At 35.5% G+C, this 18,386-nt stretch overlaps 1 protein-coding gene across 3 annotated transcripts in view; it reads right to left on the minus strand.

Annotated features, from left to right (window-relative positions):
• FOCAD (focadhesin) overlaps positions 1–18,386 on the minus strand; it is a 310,658-nt gene that overhangs the window by 179,478 nt on the left and 112,794 nt on the right. For all 3 annotated transcript variants that reach the window (XM_082400998.1, XM_082400997.1, XM_082400999.1), the window contains one exon: positions 17,761–18,018. In XM_082400998.1, coding sequence (XP_082257124.1) covers positions 17,761–18,018 — 258 coding nt within the window. The remainder of the gene's footprint in view (positions 1–17,760; positions 18,019–18,386) is intronic.

Genomic DNA, 18,386 nt, shown 5'->3' on the forward strand with positions numbered 1-18,386 from the left:
ATATAAACAGTTATAGGCTAGAAATCTCACTACAATTATCCCATATCCTACACTAAAATATTAATAAGTCTGAATAATAGTTAATTATCTAGTAACACAAAATTCTTGTGAATTCAGACAATTCCTTGAAATTCACTGTAAAAAAAAAAAACGAAACAGCATTTATACGGCACTTTACAAAGTTTTTTCATGCACAGGATCTTGTAATTCTTACAACACCTCTGAGAGGTAGGTATTATTAGAGATTGGATGGGATCTTACAAATATTGATACTTAGATTCATTATCTGGTCCAGGGATGCCCCTTATCAGGCTTTAATTCATGTTCTGTGACTTGTCTTATGGCTACTGTCCAGGAATTTTTTGGGGGGGTGAGAGAGGGAGTTTTAGACAAGCCACCTACAAAATTAGTTCTGGATTCCAGATTCTTATCATCTTCAGAAATAATGGCCTTGGGCTGAGCAAGGCATGAAGACAGTGTAATTAAAAACTTTCTATGAGGCTTACAAAAGGCCAGTTTCAACAACTTATCACTTTTGGGGGGAAAAAAGCATTCATATTTAAAATAAGCCTTCATATAGAATAATTTAATTAACATCGATGAAAACTAATTCATCCTTACTGAGCTCCTTTTTGAAAACATATTTATTAGGGCTTAAATCTTGATCTACCTTGAAAAAATAAGGAATATTCAATACACACTAAATGGTCAACTTAGTTTTTAATGGTTAAATGGCATGGCAAGAATGGTTCAGGTACTTGTAAATGCTAAATGTCTGGGTATGTCTTCATGGGCTTTTGAACAGTTTCAAAGAGCAGACATGAGGATTCATTAGCTCTTAGCACATATGAACCTGCTCCAAAGGCAGCCAAGAGAGTTGCCTAGCAACAGTGCATTTTGCATCTCTCATCATCCCCAAAGATGCTGCAGCAGCAGCAGCTAGGTCAAGCCTCTCATTAGCAACCTGACAAAGCGTTTCTATCTACAATTTTACAAAATTATTTTTATTTTCAGGTGAAGCTCATATATCTATGTATTATTCTTATTGACAATGTAGTCTCTTCCCTCTATTCCTTCTTACCAACCCCCATTTCAACAGATATGTTTTAATGAACCCATCAAAATACCTGTAACAAAAGCAGGCACTGAGAAATCCAACAGAATTTATATGCCTATTCACATCACTCTAACAGTTCCATATCTTTGGGGCAATAAAGTAAGGAAGCTTCAGAAGAAGAAAAACAGACGCTGGAATCCGATAACGGGAAGAGAAAAAGTCAGTTATTTGACTTCAAAATTAACAAAAAATCTATCCAAATTATTTGCAAAGCTATTGATAGCTAGTCTTATTTCTTTCTTATCCCCACAAAAACTAATCTCAACCATACAGCAAAAAAGCAGAAGGCTCCAGAGTGGTAATAAACAATAACAAATGGATTGACAGTTTATAATGAATGTAATCTATTGGAAAGGTACTCCGGTTACCAATTTAATAACTATGTTATAAAGCTTCACCTCAGATCAATAGCTATTCATTCACTTCTTAAAGTGTTTCCTAAAATTACTGCTCAGCATGGTTACCATGCAGAGCTACAATATATACTCACATAATCTGTCTCATATATATTCAAAGACCCTTAAAAGAAGATAAACAAAATAAGCAGATAGACTTTTCATTTCATGTACTTTAAAGTGCTTAATCCAGATTTCGACATGAACCACATACATCCTGGTCTCTGAGCTTGCATGCTATCATGAATTTCCCTATGGAAAAGAGTACAGAATGTGCATGACATGTTACGAAAGATAAAGTGTAGGACTAATAGATTTAGATTAAGAATGGTGTAATGAGGAACATTTAAAAGCAACTGTCATCACACCAAATCAAAATAAGTAAATTTTGAAAGTGATCTGAAAGGAACAATGTGATTTTTTTTCCCTGAGACCCCTCCCCCTTTTTAAAAACATACAAAAAGCAAAAAAAAAAGAATCTTTAGGAGGATTTCCCAGAAGGGTGTCGTTTACCACTAAAATATTTCATTCCAGCAGTTGAAAGACCATAAAAGGGTGAATGTCCTCCAGAGTCTCTAATAACGGTAATAGATCTTGTGTTACTATTCACAAGTGACCTCTGAGTCAGGCGATTTAATTTTTTCCCCTGCAGCATGGTTGGTTTCACACACAGTGTAATAACAGTTTTTGCACAACAAGACAATTCATCCAATTAGAAAGACTGCATTAAGTCTTTCATGAACAGCATGTGTCGTTACAGCTTCAGCTAGGATTTGATTCAAGACGACCCAATATATGCATGCGTGATTCTTCATTTTTCTGTTGTTTTTTAAAAAAGATTCCTGACTTCCTTCAGCAATTTTGCAGACCATTGCCTGAACCCACCCTGGTTTCAAAAAATAACTAAGAACTCATCAAATGCTCACTGAGCACTTTAAGTCAGGTACCAAGAATTCACCAGGCAACAGAAATATGTATAAGGCTCCTCGTTTCTACGTGGGTTAAATGAAATTCCACTAATGTCTCAAAGGACAAAAAACATGAAAAGGGACAGAACGGGCATAACCGGTTATTGCAATTTCTTTTATGCTTTGCAACATTTCAACAACGCACCATTAATTATAAAGACAATACGATATTACCGAGAAAAGCTTTAGATAAAGTGAATTTTGAGACTTCCACTGTAAACCTCAGCAAAGCACAAAAGATTTAAAAACAGAAACCAAAGGAAAAGGTGTTAAATAAAAACCAACCATCTGGCAATCTCTGCTATCATGAGTGGTTCAGCATCATTCAATGCCCACAGAAGCCTAAACCTAAGAACGTCTACACATTTCTTACTGCCTTGCTGATGAGATTAGGAAAGTTAAGTCCAGAATCTCTGCAGCAAAGGGCTGTAGTGACAGTTGCAGGAATTCTCAGGGGTTCCCTTCACCTTACTACCTTTAATTGATGCTGATAGGCTTCGTTTCCCCCTTCCATCTCTGAATCTGGGCAGGCTCCTCTGAGGAAGAGTATCGGCACTCCTTTGCTACAGGGCTAGGAGTGTCTTTACAGCTCTCCTGCCCCAAAGGGATTCTCCTACTGCTCCAAGGCAAGCAGCCCAAACCTGTCAGATTAAGCTCTGTTTAGACTTTCGATGCAGGCAAGATGCTCTCTTCTGGTTTGATTGGTCCACACCCTCTAGGAATCCTGCTTCTTTCAGCAGAGGCCTGTATACCCCTTAAGCAAACCTCTAAAATGAGCTGAGACAATTCCACTCTAGTTCTCTTGCTCCTGCTGCCCACGTTTTAACCACAGGAAACACTAATATATCTTTTGCTCTGACAAATTCTAGACACGCAAGTCAATCCCTACGTGGCTCTCTCTTTGTTTCCACTATCACAATAGCTAGCCAGCACATCACTCCCTGTTAGATTTTTGGGGCAGTCACCAACCCATGGCATATGCCTGCCCACCCCAATTGCAAGGGATTCACATCAAGCTGGATGAGGGGATGTGGGGTTCCATTGTGATCTCTGTCACTAGGCTTGAGATAAGGGGCTGGCGCTTGTAGGACTCAGCACTCCAGCAACTTTCTCCAAGAATCCTCCCTCTTTTCTTCACCTAACTTTTCATTTCCTAACTTCTAGACCCTTGATGTGAGTAACGGGTTAAAAACTGCAGTAGTACTCAGACATCGAGGTTTAATCCTACTACTCTACAAGTTTTACTGGGTGTTCTGTCTCAAAACTCATTTTGGTATCTTAAGGTCCCCACCAAAACTTCTAACATCCTGTTATATAACTTTATCTCCTCTATGTCTCATTACCCCAATACTTTAGATAAATTCTTATCTCCTGACTCACTGCAAGACTCTTTAGGATCTTCCTTCCAAATAATTGCTCAGTATCCACTCCAGGATCAATTCCCCTCACCCTACATATCCCGGTTTAATACAGTACTACTTGCTGTCTCGTTACCCCACTGTGACCTGCCACAGATTTGTGTCTTTGCATATGCTCCCTATCCTGCTACAACGCCTTTCCTTTACCCTGCATCAGGGAAACATGTGGGCCTCTTCCTGTATGTTCCAGAGACACTTACATACCTCCACAATGGCAATTACCACCTTGTACTGAAAAGTAATTTTTAATGCCTCTGGCAATAGACTAGGATCCATAATTCCTGGAAACAAAGACCATGTCCTTTCATCTTAGTGTACTAGAACTTGCCATATAGAAGGTATATAATATATATATCTTGAATGACTAAATCAATGGCTTGAAAATGCTTGATAAATAAAATGGGACCTAATAAAAACAAGGTACCTACAGTATTTCAAGCTAAATGGTAATTCCATGATAAATCCACTTAATGCAGATCAAATTGCATCATTAAAACTTGAATACAATTTGACAACTAAATACACATAAGTACCGTAAAATGCCACCAGTATAATTATCACTAATAACTCAGACTACTAGAAACAATGAAGGTAGACAAGACTGGATTAGAGAAAAATGTTAAAGAAATAAAATTCGATTACTGTCACGTATATACTGTAACAAACTAATTAGCCAAGTGTTGCCAAGTACCAGTCCCTGCTGATGTCTTAATGAATAGATAATTTGATCATTTTTAAATTGGCACATTCATTGTACTAATGCAAATGAGCAAACTCAAACTGCCTAAAAACAATAGCATCAACATCAGCTTATGTTTTAACTCAGCTTATATAAAATTACCCTGAACCCTAAATTAATAGGATTTCATTTAATAAGATTTTACTATAATCTAACCCAACCTTAACCCTGTCCCTGGAATCCACACTGTTCCATCAATTAGTTTGGATAACACACGACAATACTGGAAAATAGTTTATTGGTTCTAGGATGGTGCGCACATACATCTAATATATTTATGTAGTAATTCAATCAGGCAACAAAACAAGTATCAAAGCCCAGCAAGTGGGCAAGGTTACTAGGAGGCAAAAACAAGTGAGACACAATTTACCTTGAGGAATTCCTTTTATAAATTCCAAATCTAATTGTAATCCAACAAAAATTTCCTTTGAAGATAACTATAGGACACTTCAGAATGCTAATTTGCCCTTATTTGTCTATTTGTGATATGATAAATTCAGGTTACACGTATTTATATGCTTGTTTTCTTTAGAGAAAAGAAATATACAAATTGTCTTAAATACAGATGTGATCCACTACCACAAGAATGTTAATAAGCAAGCATGACAAGACACAAGGTCTCCAAAAGTCCAATCAATTCACCAGAAACCTACATATAGAAATCATCCCACTTCTTAACTACTTGTCTGGCGCCACTGAATTTGTAACCATGTCTAACCCATTTGAAGTAAACTGACTTCAGAATGCAGTGTTTCATTATATCAACTATTCTAAAAACTTGCCAAAGTGTCCATTGTACTATATATCATGAAAAGCTCAAAATTGTCACTGGTAGGGTAGAACTCCAGTGTGCTGAAAAGACAAAGGAAGAGCATAAGTCTCAAGACTTTGGTGAGGGAGCTCACATAGTTGTCCAACTTTAAGAATTCTGGAGTAAACCCTTCCCACTAAATCCACCAAATCATGGCCTGTCATCTCGATTACAGCCATCAGAGAGTAGCTATAATTGTGACAAAATGTCAGTGGCTTTCTTTTACTTCCCAACAAGAAATGAAATCTAAAATATAAAAGTACTGCTAATGAACCTATGGTACACCAAGTAAAAAACTACTCCAGTACCTCCAAAAATTTATTTATTCCACTGTTTGCCCAACAGTGGCACTCAAAAAGGATCATATAAATGTCATATATAAAAAGTAGTGCTTCATATGTAATAGAAACAGGCAATAAGACTCTTCCAGTTAATTTCAAAGATGTTTAATTTGTATTTGTCCAGCAACAGCTGATGAATCACCTACTCCAGGCAGACCTCCTATTATGACTTAGCCACCACTTTCTGGGCTCATACCAAACCGTATACTTCCCTGCAACATACCACTTATCACAGGGCATTCTAATTGTATATTGCCCATCTTCCCTATGCACTGTGAATTCACCAATAACTATCTCTGAATCCCAAGTTCCAATTAAAATGTGTGCCCCAAAGATGTTCTCCATGACTATTTACTAAACAACTGATTCTTCAATGCCCTTTCAAGCTCTTAAATGACCAGTATATCTTGTCAAATATTTCAAACCTTGTAAATCTTGTTAAATATTTCAAACCTAACAACCAACGTGTGATTTTCTCAACATTTTGTAAATGTTATTTTTCAAAATAAAGGGAATACAACAACCTACTTTTTTGTTCACTAAAAAAAATTCTTGTCTTTAATTAGGTTTCAGAATTTCTCAGTTATGATCACTACAAACAAAAAAGTATAAAAGAATAATTTTTGACCATTAAGCAATAATCCCAACTGCAAGCATTCTTGTTGATGTTGATTCACTTAGAACATCTCGATCTCTTTTTGACACGTGCTTACATGAGTCATGACTCTGTACGTGTTCTATTTAGGCAGAAATATCTGGCTAAATGTGATTTGCCTATGTATAGAAGGGCCAATGGAAGCTAGCATAGAAGAGGAAAAAATAATCACACAAGATTGAAGATCTGGCCAGATTTCAAACACATGTTGAGGTTTCTTTCTTAACATCTAATTATCTCTACAACTGACTAGGCTAATCTAACAAATGTAAAGCTAGTGAACCTTGTTTACTCTTTCAAAAATTTTTTAAGAAATGGTTTAACTAAAAGTTGTAGAGAGATAGTATAGCATATTGGGTAAGAGCACAGAGTCTGGATATGTGCTGGGTTCAAATTCTGACTTTGCCAATTACTGTGTGAATGGCTGTATGAATCTGGAGAAGTTAATCAACCTCTGTGCCTCTGTTCCTAAATAATAATGGTACCGAACCTCAAAGAGCTGTGAGTATTCAATGAGTTAGCTCATATATGCAAATAAAGTGATTAGAATAGTGACTGGTATATAATAAGCATATGTAAATGTTGGCTATTTTTATTAACTGTTACTTTGTTCAAGAAGATGGTTCAGCTTCTAAATGAGTAGACCATATTTAAACCTATTTAGCCCTAGAAATTAAGGATAATAAAAGAAACAATTCATTCCAAAGCATCAGCCAGGTTATCAAAAGGCCTGTAACTGACTTACTCAACAGAGCTCAGAATGTGATCAAGCTGGCAAACACGATAAACACTCCACTTTTGGACTTGGCGGCACTATACGTGCAATTGGTTAAGTGAATATCTTTCTGCAGTGAAGTTAAGGTAATGAATCAGAATCCGTGTAACAAAGGTGATTAATGCAAAAAAAAACTAAATGTCTTATAATCATAAGATCATTGAACCTCAAATCAATCAATAGTAAATATTTATAACATGAATTCTACATTTAAAGTATTGTACTAGAAGCCATTATATGTGTTTTAGTAAAATTTTATAAATTACATCAAAGAGTTTTTATACATTTCTAGTATTTCAAGGTACAGTTCTTATGCTATTTACAAATTATCTCTCTCCCATATACTGCCAATATGTTCTAATTTATTGTTTTTGTAAAGAAAATCAATCGGTTTTGTACACTGATCTGATATCTGGCCACCATATTGAACTCTCTTATCTAATCTAAAAGCAAAAGTTTTCAGTAAATTCTCTAGTATTTTCTAATTGTCTGTAAGTATTAGGAGCTCTGGGTTTTTATTTTATTACACATATATAACTTTTATTTCTTTTTCATGAATTAGCAATGGCCAGAACCTCCAGAAAAATAGTAAAATTGACATCAGACATACTTTTCCTAATTTCAATGGAACTGCTTCTAAATAAAATTTGACTTGAGATTCTACCATTTGTCAGTATAAAATACTCCTCTTCATCTTGTGTAAGGCTTTTTACCTTGGATTCTATATCATCTATCTTGGATGATAATATTACCACATCTTATGCTTTCTTAATGATCTACCTAGCTTTTCATTTTCACTCTTTCATTTTCAACTGTCACTTGTTTCAAGGTTTGTCTCTTAGAAAAAGTATAGAATTGTGTTTTTTAATAATATGAGCCTTTATTTTTTTAACTGAAGTATAGTTGATTTACAATATTGTGTTAGTTTCAGGTGTAGAGCAGAGTAATTCAGTTATACATACGTATTTTTCAGATTATTTTCCACTATAGGTTATTACAAGATATAGAGTACAGTTCCCTGTGCTATACAGTAAATCCTTGTTACTTATCTATTTTATGTATAATAGTTTGTTAATCCCATACTCCTAATTTATCCCTCCCCCTGCTCTCCCATTTGGTAACCATAAGTTCATTTTCTATATCTGTGAATCTGTTTCTGTTTTGTATATAGATTCCATTTGTTTTTTTTTTCTTTAGATTCCAAATATAAGTGATATCATATAGTATTTGTTTTCCTATGACTTACTTCACTAAGTATAATATTCTCTAGGTCCATCCATGTTGCTGTGAATGGCAATATTTCATTCTTTATTATGGCTTAGTAATAGTCCATTCTGTATATATACCACATCTTCTTAAGCAAACCGTCTGTCGATAAGCACATGGGTTGTTTCCATGTCTTGGCCATCATAAATAGTGCTGCTATGAACGCTGGGGTGCACATACGTTTTCAAATTAGTTTTCATCTTTTACAAATATATACCCAGGAGTGGGATTGCTGGATCATATGGTAGCTCTATTTTTATTTTCTTAAGGAACCTCCATACTATTTTCCATAGTGGCTTCATCAATTTACATTTCCACCAACAGTGTGCGAGGGTTCCCTTTTCTCCACACCCTTTCCAGCATTTGTTATTTGTAGACTTTTTGATAATAACCATTCTGACAGGTGTGAGGTGATACCTCATTGAGGTTTTGATTTTCATTTCTCTAATAATTATGTGATGCTGAGCATCTTTTCATGTGCCTGTTGGCCATCTGTATGTCTTCTTTGGAGAAATGTCTATTCAGGTCTTCTGCCCATTTCCTGACTGGGTTGTTTGGTTTTTTTCAATATTGAGTTGTCTGTGCTGCTTATATATTTTGGATATTAACTCCTTGTTGGTCACATCATTTGCAAATTTTTTCTCCCATTCTGTAGGCTTTTTCATTTTGTTGATGGTTTCATTTGCTGTTCAAAAGCTTTTAAATTTGATTAGGCCCCACTCATTTATTTTTGGTTTTATTTCTTTTGCCTTGGGAGACTGATCGAAGAAAATATTGCTATGATTTATGTCAGAAGATGTTTTGCCTATGTTTTCTTCTAGGAGTTTTATGGTGTCACGTCTTATATTTAGGTCTTTAAACCATTTTGAATGTATTTTTGTATCTTGTGTGAGGGAGTGTTCTAATTTCATGGACTTACAAGTAGCTGTCCAGCTTTCCCAGCACCACTTGTTGAAGAGACTGTCTTTTCTCCATTGTATATTCCTGCCTTCTTTGTTGTTGATTAATTGACCATAGGTGTGTGGGTTTATTTCTGGGCTTTCTATTCTGTTCCATTGATCTATATTTCTGCTTTGTTTGTTTTCTATGGATGTTTTTGTGCCAGTATCATGTTGTTTTGATTACTGTAGCTTTATAGTATAGTCTGAAATCTGGAAGGGTTATGCCTCCAGCTTTGTTCTTTTTCTTCAGGATTGCTTTGGCAATTCTGGGTCTTTTGTGGTTCCATATAAATCTTAGGGTTATTTGGTCTAGTTCTGTAAAAAATATCATGGGAATTTTGATAGAAATTGCATTACATCTGTAGATTGCTTTGGGTAGTATTATGAGCCTTTTTTTTTTTTGATAAGGGAATTTAATTCATTCACAGTAATTGTGGTAACTGGAATATTTGGAATTATTCTTACCATCTTATTTTATGTTAATATTTGCCATCTTTTTTAGGTTTTTTAAAAAATTGTTTTCCTTTTCTTATATTAATTATTTGGAAGTTATAAATCACCTTTAGTTACTAATAAAGGTTTAAATACATATTTAAACTTATTTTTCTACTAACATCAAAAAATACTCAGTTTAAAAACAAAATTCCACCCTTACTTAGCATGTTCTCACTCTTCGCACTATCACATTCCCACTACCTACTCCGACCACTTCCCATGTTTTAAAGCTTGGACTTTGTTCCAGGTAGTTATTTTTCATATTTTACACAAACAATTATGGTTAATTTAAAGTAATATTTACTGGATATTTTGATCACCTTTTAACATCTCTTCTCTGTACTTTCTTGGATTCATTTTCAGTTTTGCTAGAACACATTCTTGAGGGGCTTTTCCCCCCATAAAATCAGTAACCAAGAAATATTCTTGAATTATTGCCCATCAGAAAAAGCCTTTATTACCATCACTTGTTAAAAGTAAAATGATGGAAAGGAATATTCCGGGTTCAAACTGACTTTCCTCAAGAAATTGGAAGACAATATACCAATGTATTCCAGTACCCAGTGGGCTGCTATAAAAAAATCTAAGGTCAATCCAATTTTAAATGACTTCATCTTTTCCAACTCTTCTCTAAAATCTCTTTTGATGTTCTCTTTATTCTTGAAGTTCTGGGCATGGATATAGGTATTGATCTATTCTCACTTGTGCTGTGCGGCTTTCAGAGGGTCCTAACAATCTATATCTTTGTATCTTTTTTGAGCTTAGGAAATAGTTTTCTGTCATATTTTAAGTTTTTCTCCTTCATTTTCTCTTCAGTTTTCTCCAATTGAAATTCCTACAGAAAGATGTTAGAACTCCAAGATTGACCTTCAATGTCTTAACTTGTTCAGTTTTCATATTTTTTCTATATTCTGAAATATTTAGTTGGCTATTCTATAAATCACTAATCCAGCCTCTATTTATGTACTGTGGCAACCAAGTTTTTAATTTCTAAAATCTCTTGCTCTTGAATTTCTTCTTCATCACAGCAGTATCTTATATACAATACAAAAACATACAATATCTCGCCAATGTCTCATAGGTACTAGATTGTTTTTATATTATCCTCTGAGCCCCAAGTTCTTCTTCTGGAAAGAGATGCTCTGGTTAGTCATGCTGTTAAATTTTCTTAAAAGTCTGATGAGCCTTGATTATCCATTTTTATTGATGAATCAAGGCAAAACTCGTTGGAGAGAGCTGATATGGGTTGCTTCTGTAGATGTAAAGAAATGTTTCCTTGATTAAGACTCTCCTCTGAATTGAAGGATTGACTATGGAAGGGCTGAAGAATAAATGGTAAGGGATGTCCACTGACAGCTCCACTTTGGGGTGTCTGACCACGATACAAGTAGGCAGGGGACCAACACCCCCTTTTCCTTCCCTGCCCTCTGACCAAATAAGAAAAAATTTATTCTGGCAATGGTGGACTTTGTGTTTTTCCCCTTGAGAAGAATTCCTCATGCCTTTTACAAAATTCAAAGTTACCACAAAATTTGTTCCCCTCTGAGTCCTTCAGCAACACCAGAAGCCCATTCCAAGCAGGTTTTAATCTGAAGACAAAGCTACTGCTAACTGATATTCAACTGGGAGCAGACAGACTCTGCTGTTCTAAATGCAGTTCTAGGCCCCATCCTCACCAAACTCTACCCCCATCCTTTCTGTTACTCAGTGTTCAGTGACACAACAAGACAAATGGCTTTTGTTTCATTATATTAGTAAGCTAGTGAGTGTCACAGTGATATAGGGTTGAACTTTTAAGCAATTTATACTCTGTTGACTTCTCAGAAGAAACTCAGCCCAATATTAGCCCTCAGGAACTCAAGAAAGGTAAAAAAATTGACACAGGACTGCTTCCCTGAGTATAAACTCAAGGCTTCGTGCAAAAAACTGAAAAAAATATAAAAAGGTTCAAATGCCAGTTAAAAACATTTTATTCTATAGATATCTGTGTTGGGTTTATAAAGAAGAAATAAACATATTGCCACAGGATGGAATAGATACTTGACCCTGTATTTTCATCTGTGTTTCTCTTTGTCTAATTGTTTCATGCTGACAGGCTCATCCCAATTTTGCTCTAGGCATAATCAATGCTATGGCTGCAAGGGAATAGTAGTACAGCATTTCTTATCTGTAAAGCTCTTTATTAAAAGTACTGTACATTCTGGCTTCTTTTTGCTGGTGTGAAGAACACAGGAAGCCGACTGACTTCAGGGGGTAGCAATTCCTAGAACTCGGTGACAATAGAACAGAGTGCAAAGTGTCCAAGGACTCTTTGTGCAAGTTCCTTTATAGAATATATTTTCTCCTTTTCTCACAGCAGTAACTTACAGACCATTAAATTTCACACATTTCCTATTCATTTTCCATGTTAAAGTATGGCTTATGACCCAGAGTAGAGCTATCACAGGATTCTGCCCTGAAAGTCAACTTTTTACTATTTGATAATATATGACTTTTAAAAGACCAGCAAGTCATGGGCCATGAACCTATCCCCATAAGTGATTTAAATGGCTCAAACATGTGTACACCTTCACAAATGGAAAAAAAAATAAGCCCTGAAAACATTACAAAGGATAAAATAAAATTATCAAAGATTGCAATTGTTCCCATTAAGTAAGACCTTTAGTGAGACTTAACAACCAAAAGGTAAAAAGGAAGTAAAAGTCCTCAGAGTTGTAAATGCAAGCAAAAACAAAATAAGACAAACAAAAAAACACAGCTCTATCCCCAATTCCAAACAAGAGAAAAGCAAGCAAGTACCAAGGATTTGAAAGAGGCATTGGGTTTCACAAAACTTAATTTGATAAGCTCCTTGGTGAGAGTAGATTTTAAGGAAGGAACTTGCGGTTCTCTAAAGTCAAAGTTTGTAAACTTTTCCTCTTTGGCATATTCCATTTTATAAACTAGTGAAAAAGAAATTGTTATGCCTTACATGTAGCAGTTAGAGTTCTTCCACTGAAGTTGAAATACTAAGCTATTGTAAGATTTTACTTTAAACCATCTCAGCCTATCTAAAAATTACTCATCTCCATAGTTAATCCTCAATTCAGATGCCTAAGAATTTAATCTTGCCGTAAACTCTTAACAATATAGGTAGAAACAGAAAGAAAACATATTTTCTTAGGTTTTAAAACCACTAACAAGCAGCCTGGATTTCCAAAAGTGAATATAATCTGTTGTCAGGTGTTCTCTCTACATCTATTTATATGACATACTATTAAGCATTTAATAACCTATAGTCTTTTGCAGAATCACGGATCTATGTGAAAAGTAGACTCCTCCTCCAACACCTCTATTATTCTCTAGGATATAATGCTTCAGATGGAGAAATGTCAATTCCAATAGCTAGAGGGAAGCTATAGTTAATAATATAGCTAATATAATAAGTGGTTATTATAACAATTATATATTTAATATATTAAATATTATATAATATTGTAATAATTAGCCAATGATATAGCTAATATAATATAGCTAAGCCAATAGATATTAGAGAAGGTTTTAAGAGATGAATAATATCCCTTTCTTCTCAAGGGGCCAGGGGCCAGAGTAATATTGTGGGGAACTGGGGGAAGGCAGGGGAGTCCCACATAGACACAGAGAGAAGTTTACCTGAAGCTGCCAGAAGGAACGTGGGTGGGATATTACTGGAAACCAAGGTCAGAGTTGGCAAAGAATTAAACATAAAATCCAAAAGGGAAATGAGAGTTAGGAAGAGAGGAAGAAAAAGTAAGGTTTCTGGCTGAGAGTCTTAGAAGCAAGATACAATCAGGTATATGGAATGGGTTGAGGAAAGTGGTACAGAACTGGTGCTATCACCAGTTAAGTTTGTATATAGGCACACAGTGCAGGTCACAGAGCCAGACGTGGTTCTTAATTAGTGACCTGTCACTGTGCTGGGCTCACCTGAAAGGGGAGATAGGAAGTCAATCAACACGTGTTGATTAAGGGTTATTAACCTCTTCTTAAGGAGGCTGTATCAGTCTCAGACATTTCCAAACTGTCCACAATCATGTTTCATAGATTAGTCAATCATTTAATAAGAGTTCAAAATATGATTTGATATTGCCCTTTAAAAAACCATTCAATTAAAATTTAGAAAATGTCCTTATTTAAGCCTGGCGTTCACATTATCCCTTGATTAGAGCCTATGTTTATATTCACTACCACTGATTTCAAACTAGATGTGACCAGATCCGGACAAATCAGAGTTAGGAAATAGCTCTCTGAAGAAGAAAGAATAAGCCCAACAGGACGTTACTGTTTATGAGCCATGAAGCCATGTGCTTCAACTGTCATTCAGGCATCTCTGAAGGCAGCATGAATGATTTACATCAAACTGTGGGGAAAAAAACATTACTCACAGTATCAGAAAGGCAGGAACTGTTATATAAACATAACCGAAAAGCACATGAATCCATCAACTGCAATTTCCAGAAAAAAACACTAATTTAGGAATTAGATGGCATTCCCATATATTATAAGCACAGACTATGATACAAAAATCTCTCTCTAAACTAAATCAATGTGTTTAAAACTTTCACGACTTCCATGGGAATTCACACGGGATGCTCATTCTTGGATCTCTCCCCAGAACACTCTAAGACATTCCTTCCAAGAAAGAAAAGGCACTTAATTTTTACTGAGAGCTGCCTGACCTGAGCTTGTATCTTCTGCAAATTAAGTCTCATGATGTCTGGATAAGAAGACTATATGGATTATCAGTAACTGCTGACAGCATTTCTAGATATGGAAAAAAAAAAGTTCCTTACTATTTTTTTCAAGTGTCAATTTATTGCTGTGGCCTTGAGTAACTATCTAGTTATTTTAACACCATCATCTGTATCCAGTTAACTCTAAAATGGTACTCACAAGGCCAAGTTCCCTTCAACCTACCTAGCTCCATTAGACTTCCATGACCCTAAATGTATTAAACCCAACACAAAACGCATGCCACAGGGGTACACGGTGAGGGACTAAGGATGAAAACTCACTGGGGAAGGGGATCCATCCATCAAGAAGAATAATCACATTTTTAAAGAAATATATTTTCTTATCATTATTAACACTAAAGGTATTAGTTGATATTGATAACTTGCATTACTATGAATAAGTACTATCAAAAATAATTTCTATTAATACCTTAGAATGAATAATCATAATCACACTAAACACACTTCAAATATGGCACATCTCTTTCAAACTTTTCAAATATTTTCTCTCACAAGGTCTTACAGTAGAATTCTTACAATAAATTATGGTGTCACACAAACACAATACTGCAGGCCAGTGAACTCTATATAAGAGGTTAAGTGACCACCAAAACAGAGGTAGAAGACAGCCTCTAAATTCCTATTCTTACATACCTATTTACTTAGTATCTGCTTCTTAGTAGTCTAAGACTTTTCTTTAGTATTGACTCTCCCATGAATTTGAGCCAATGATTGCTTAAACATAATATACCTTCTTTTTATAAGGTAAGAAAGGACAAACACACATGAAACAATACATTTCATGCAGTCATGTCAACTTAATGAAAGAAATAGAAAACACTCCTCCAATAATAGATCTCAACCCTAACTCATCTAATTGAATCTACACCAAGCAGTTACAATTAGAGAATTGCTTTTTCAAAATATTCAATCCTCTTCTTCAGGCTGCTTTACCTTGTAGCTAAAGGCCAGAGAAATGATATGATATGGTCACTTCATAAGGAACAGTGAAGAACACTACCTCCTACTTCTAGTCTTCTTTTATCCTTTTCAAAAGACTTAAATAACTCCACTTGTAAGTTCTTATTAATTATATTGCCTTTGCTTCTGCATGAGTTTGGGTAACTATATTTCAACATTTTACCCTACCATTCACCTTAACCAGCAAAATTACATGGGGTGTTTTTTCTCACTTCTTTAAAAACTTCCTAGAAATTATCAACAGAAGTGTAACATACTGAGTTTAATTTATAGCACTGCTTCTTAATAAACATTTATTGAATAAATAAATGAACCGGGATGGTCACCCCAGTACTTCCCAACTTTTTCCATTTCGTGGCACACATGAAAAGTGTTTACAAGGATACTGGATCACCCTAGAACTTCAAAGACTAAATGCATTTCCTAAGTATCAATACATATATTGATATAACACATGTTCTACACCAGTGGCAAACATAGGTCAGGTAACCTACGGTATGACTTCCTCAGATAATCTCCAGGCGTTACCTGTGCATTAACTATTCTAAAGAGATAATCCTACAAGGTGTCAACAGTGATAAAAAACATTTGGTAGAATTAGGATTGTTACAGAAGCTGAAGGGAGAAATAAAGTAGGAAGCAAGCTGAAGTGTTTCATGTTACGCATACACCGTGAGACAAAGGTACTCTGAATACATCACGGATCCACTTGCAGAATCAGACAGAGAAATCTAGTCAGAGGGAAAACTTTTGTGAGATAGCAGTTGTTTACTTGACAAAACGGAATGAGCGTGACAAGTTGGGGACAAAAAGGAATTGCAAATACATTAACTTCATTATCTACAGAAACATATTTATCCCACCTTCAACACCAAATTTTTTTCCTATAGGAACACTCCATAAAGAGATGGACTTTTTCTTCACCATGCTTGAAAAAGAACACAAGCACAGATACTAAGATAGAGAAGATAATAAAAATGCCATACCTACTTGGTTAGGAAATCCTTCCCTTCACAGGAAATGCATTCTAGAGATTCAATCCAATAGAAAAAAAATTACAGATGTCTATGCTAAATATATGGTTAGTTTTTAAAAGGCAAGGGGGGGAGTTTTATTAATAATGTCTGATGGTTATCTTATTATACTCCAAGAACTGTGCAGATAGGAAAAATGATTATTTATCTTTAATATGTTTAATATGTTTATTAAACATATTATTATTAAACAACATATCTTTAATATGTTGTTTTATATAGTACTGATCAGCATGTTTTATATGGTACATGATCAGCATGTTGATCAGTGCCATATAAAACAATGACCCAGGGCTTCCCTGGTGGCACAGTGGTTGAGAATCTGCCTGCCAGTGCAGGGGACACGGGTTCGAGCCCTGGTCTGGGAAGATCCCACATGCCCTGGAGCAACTGGGCCCATGAGCCACAACTACTGAGCCTGCGTGTCTGGAGCCTGTGCTCCGCAACAAAGAGAGGCCGCGATAGTGAGAGGCCCGCGCACCACGATGAAGAGTGGCCCCCGCTTGCTGCAACTAGAGAAAGCCCTCGCACAGAAATGAAGACCCAACACAGCCAAAAATAAATAAATAAATTAATTTAAAAAAAACAAACAAACAACGACCCACTATTTTTTTTGTTTATTAAATGACTGAATAAAAATACGATCAAATTGCAAGAAGTTAAAAAGAGATTAATTCCTATTATATAGGCCCATTTATTCTGAATTAATTAATTTTTCCACCTTAAAAGATTGATATGAGAACTAAGGTATATGCATCTTGGAATAGGGTGCAAGAGTTGATGAAAGCATTACAAATTAGCAAATCCATCAATAACAAAAATAACAGATTAGCATCATGTGTAGATTCTCTTTCGAAGTGTGCTTTCATTAAAGAAATGTGTGCATCATGAAGTAGACATCAACTCAGAGTAAGGAGAAAAAAGAAAAAATTGGGAAAATAAAGATAGCAAAAAAAAAAAAAAGCAACCTGTACTCTAAAACTCTGATAAAAATTATCCACAATGAAAGAATAATCTACAATTCCAATATTAAGCTTTACCCCCATTACTGCTCCATTATTTTCTTGCTTTACCTGAGAGGAATCAGCTTGGGCAAATTCTGTAGTGACCTTCAGTATTTGACGAAGATTTCGTCCTTTATCTTCAACAAGGAGGTAAGCCAGCAGAAGAAAAACATGCGCAGGGATCGCTGTGGTAATAGGGAGCAATGACTCTACGGAAGCTAACCAGTCACTTGTCGCAGACTCTTCTCTCATTACTTCAAGGATCCTCCAGGCTGTAAATATTGAACCATACATGCTGGTTATGGGGAACACAAGCTTGTAGGAGAGCTGAAAAGTAAACACAAAAAAAGGCATGAATAAATGAGATAAATCTATCCGTCAGGAATACATTTCTGACATTCATTTATTTTTTATATTTCATTGTAAGAAATCAATCCTTCCAACAAAATGAATACAAAATTTTCCATTCCTGCCCAAAACCTCTCTGCACGTATTTAAGCTAATGGGATTACACAAAAAGAAAATAGTTGTCAGGTGGAACTCTAGAACAGCTTATTACCAACTATCCTCATGTTTACCAGTCGCTCCCAGTTAAGGCAGGAAAAAAAAAAAAGAGTCAATATACAAAACCCAGAGGCAACAGAGTTTGGGAAAAGCCATTACCACTTAAGAAGTATTTACCAGTGAGAGGGAAG

This window comes from Balaenoptera borealis (genome assembly GCF_965194805.1).
Source record: "Balaenoptera borealis genome assembly, chromosome: 8".
Taxonomy (NCBI): Eukaryota; Metazoa; Chordata; class Mammalia; order Artiodactyla; family Balaenopteridae; genus Balaenoptera; species Balaenoptera borealis.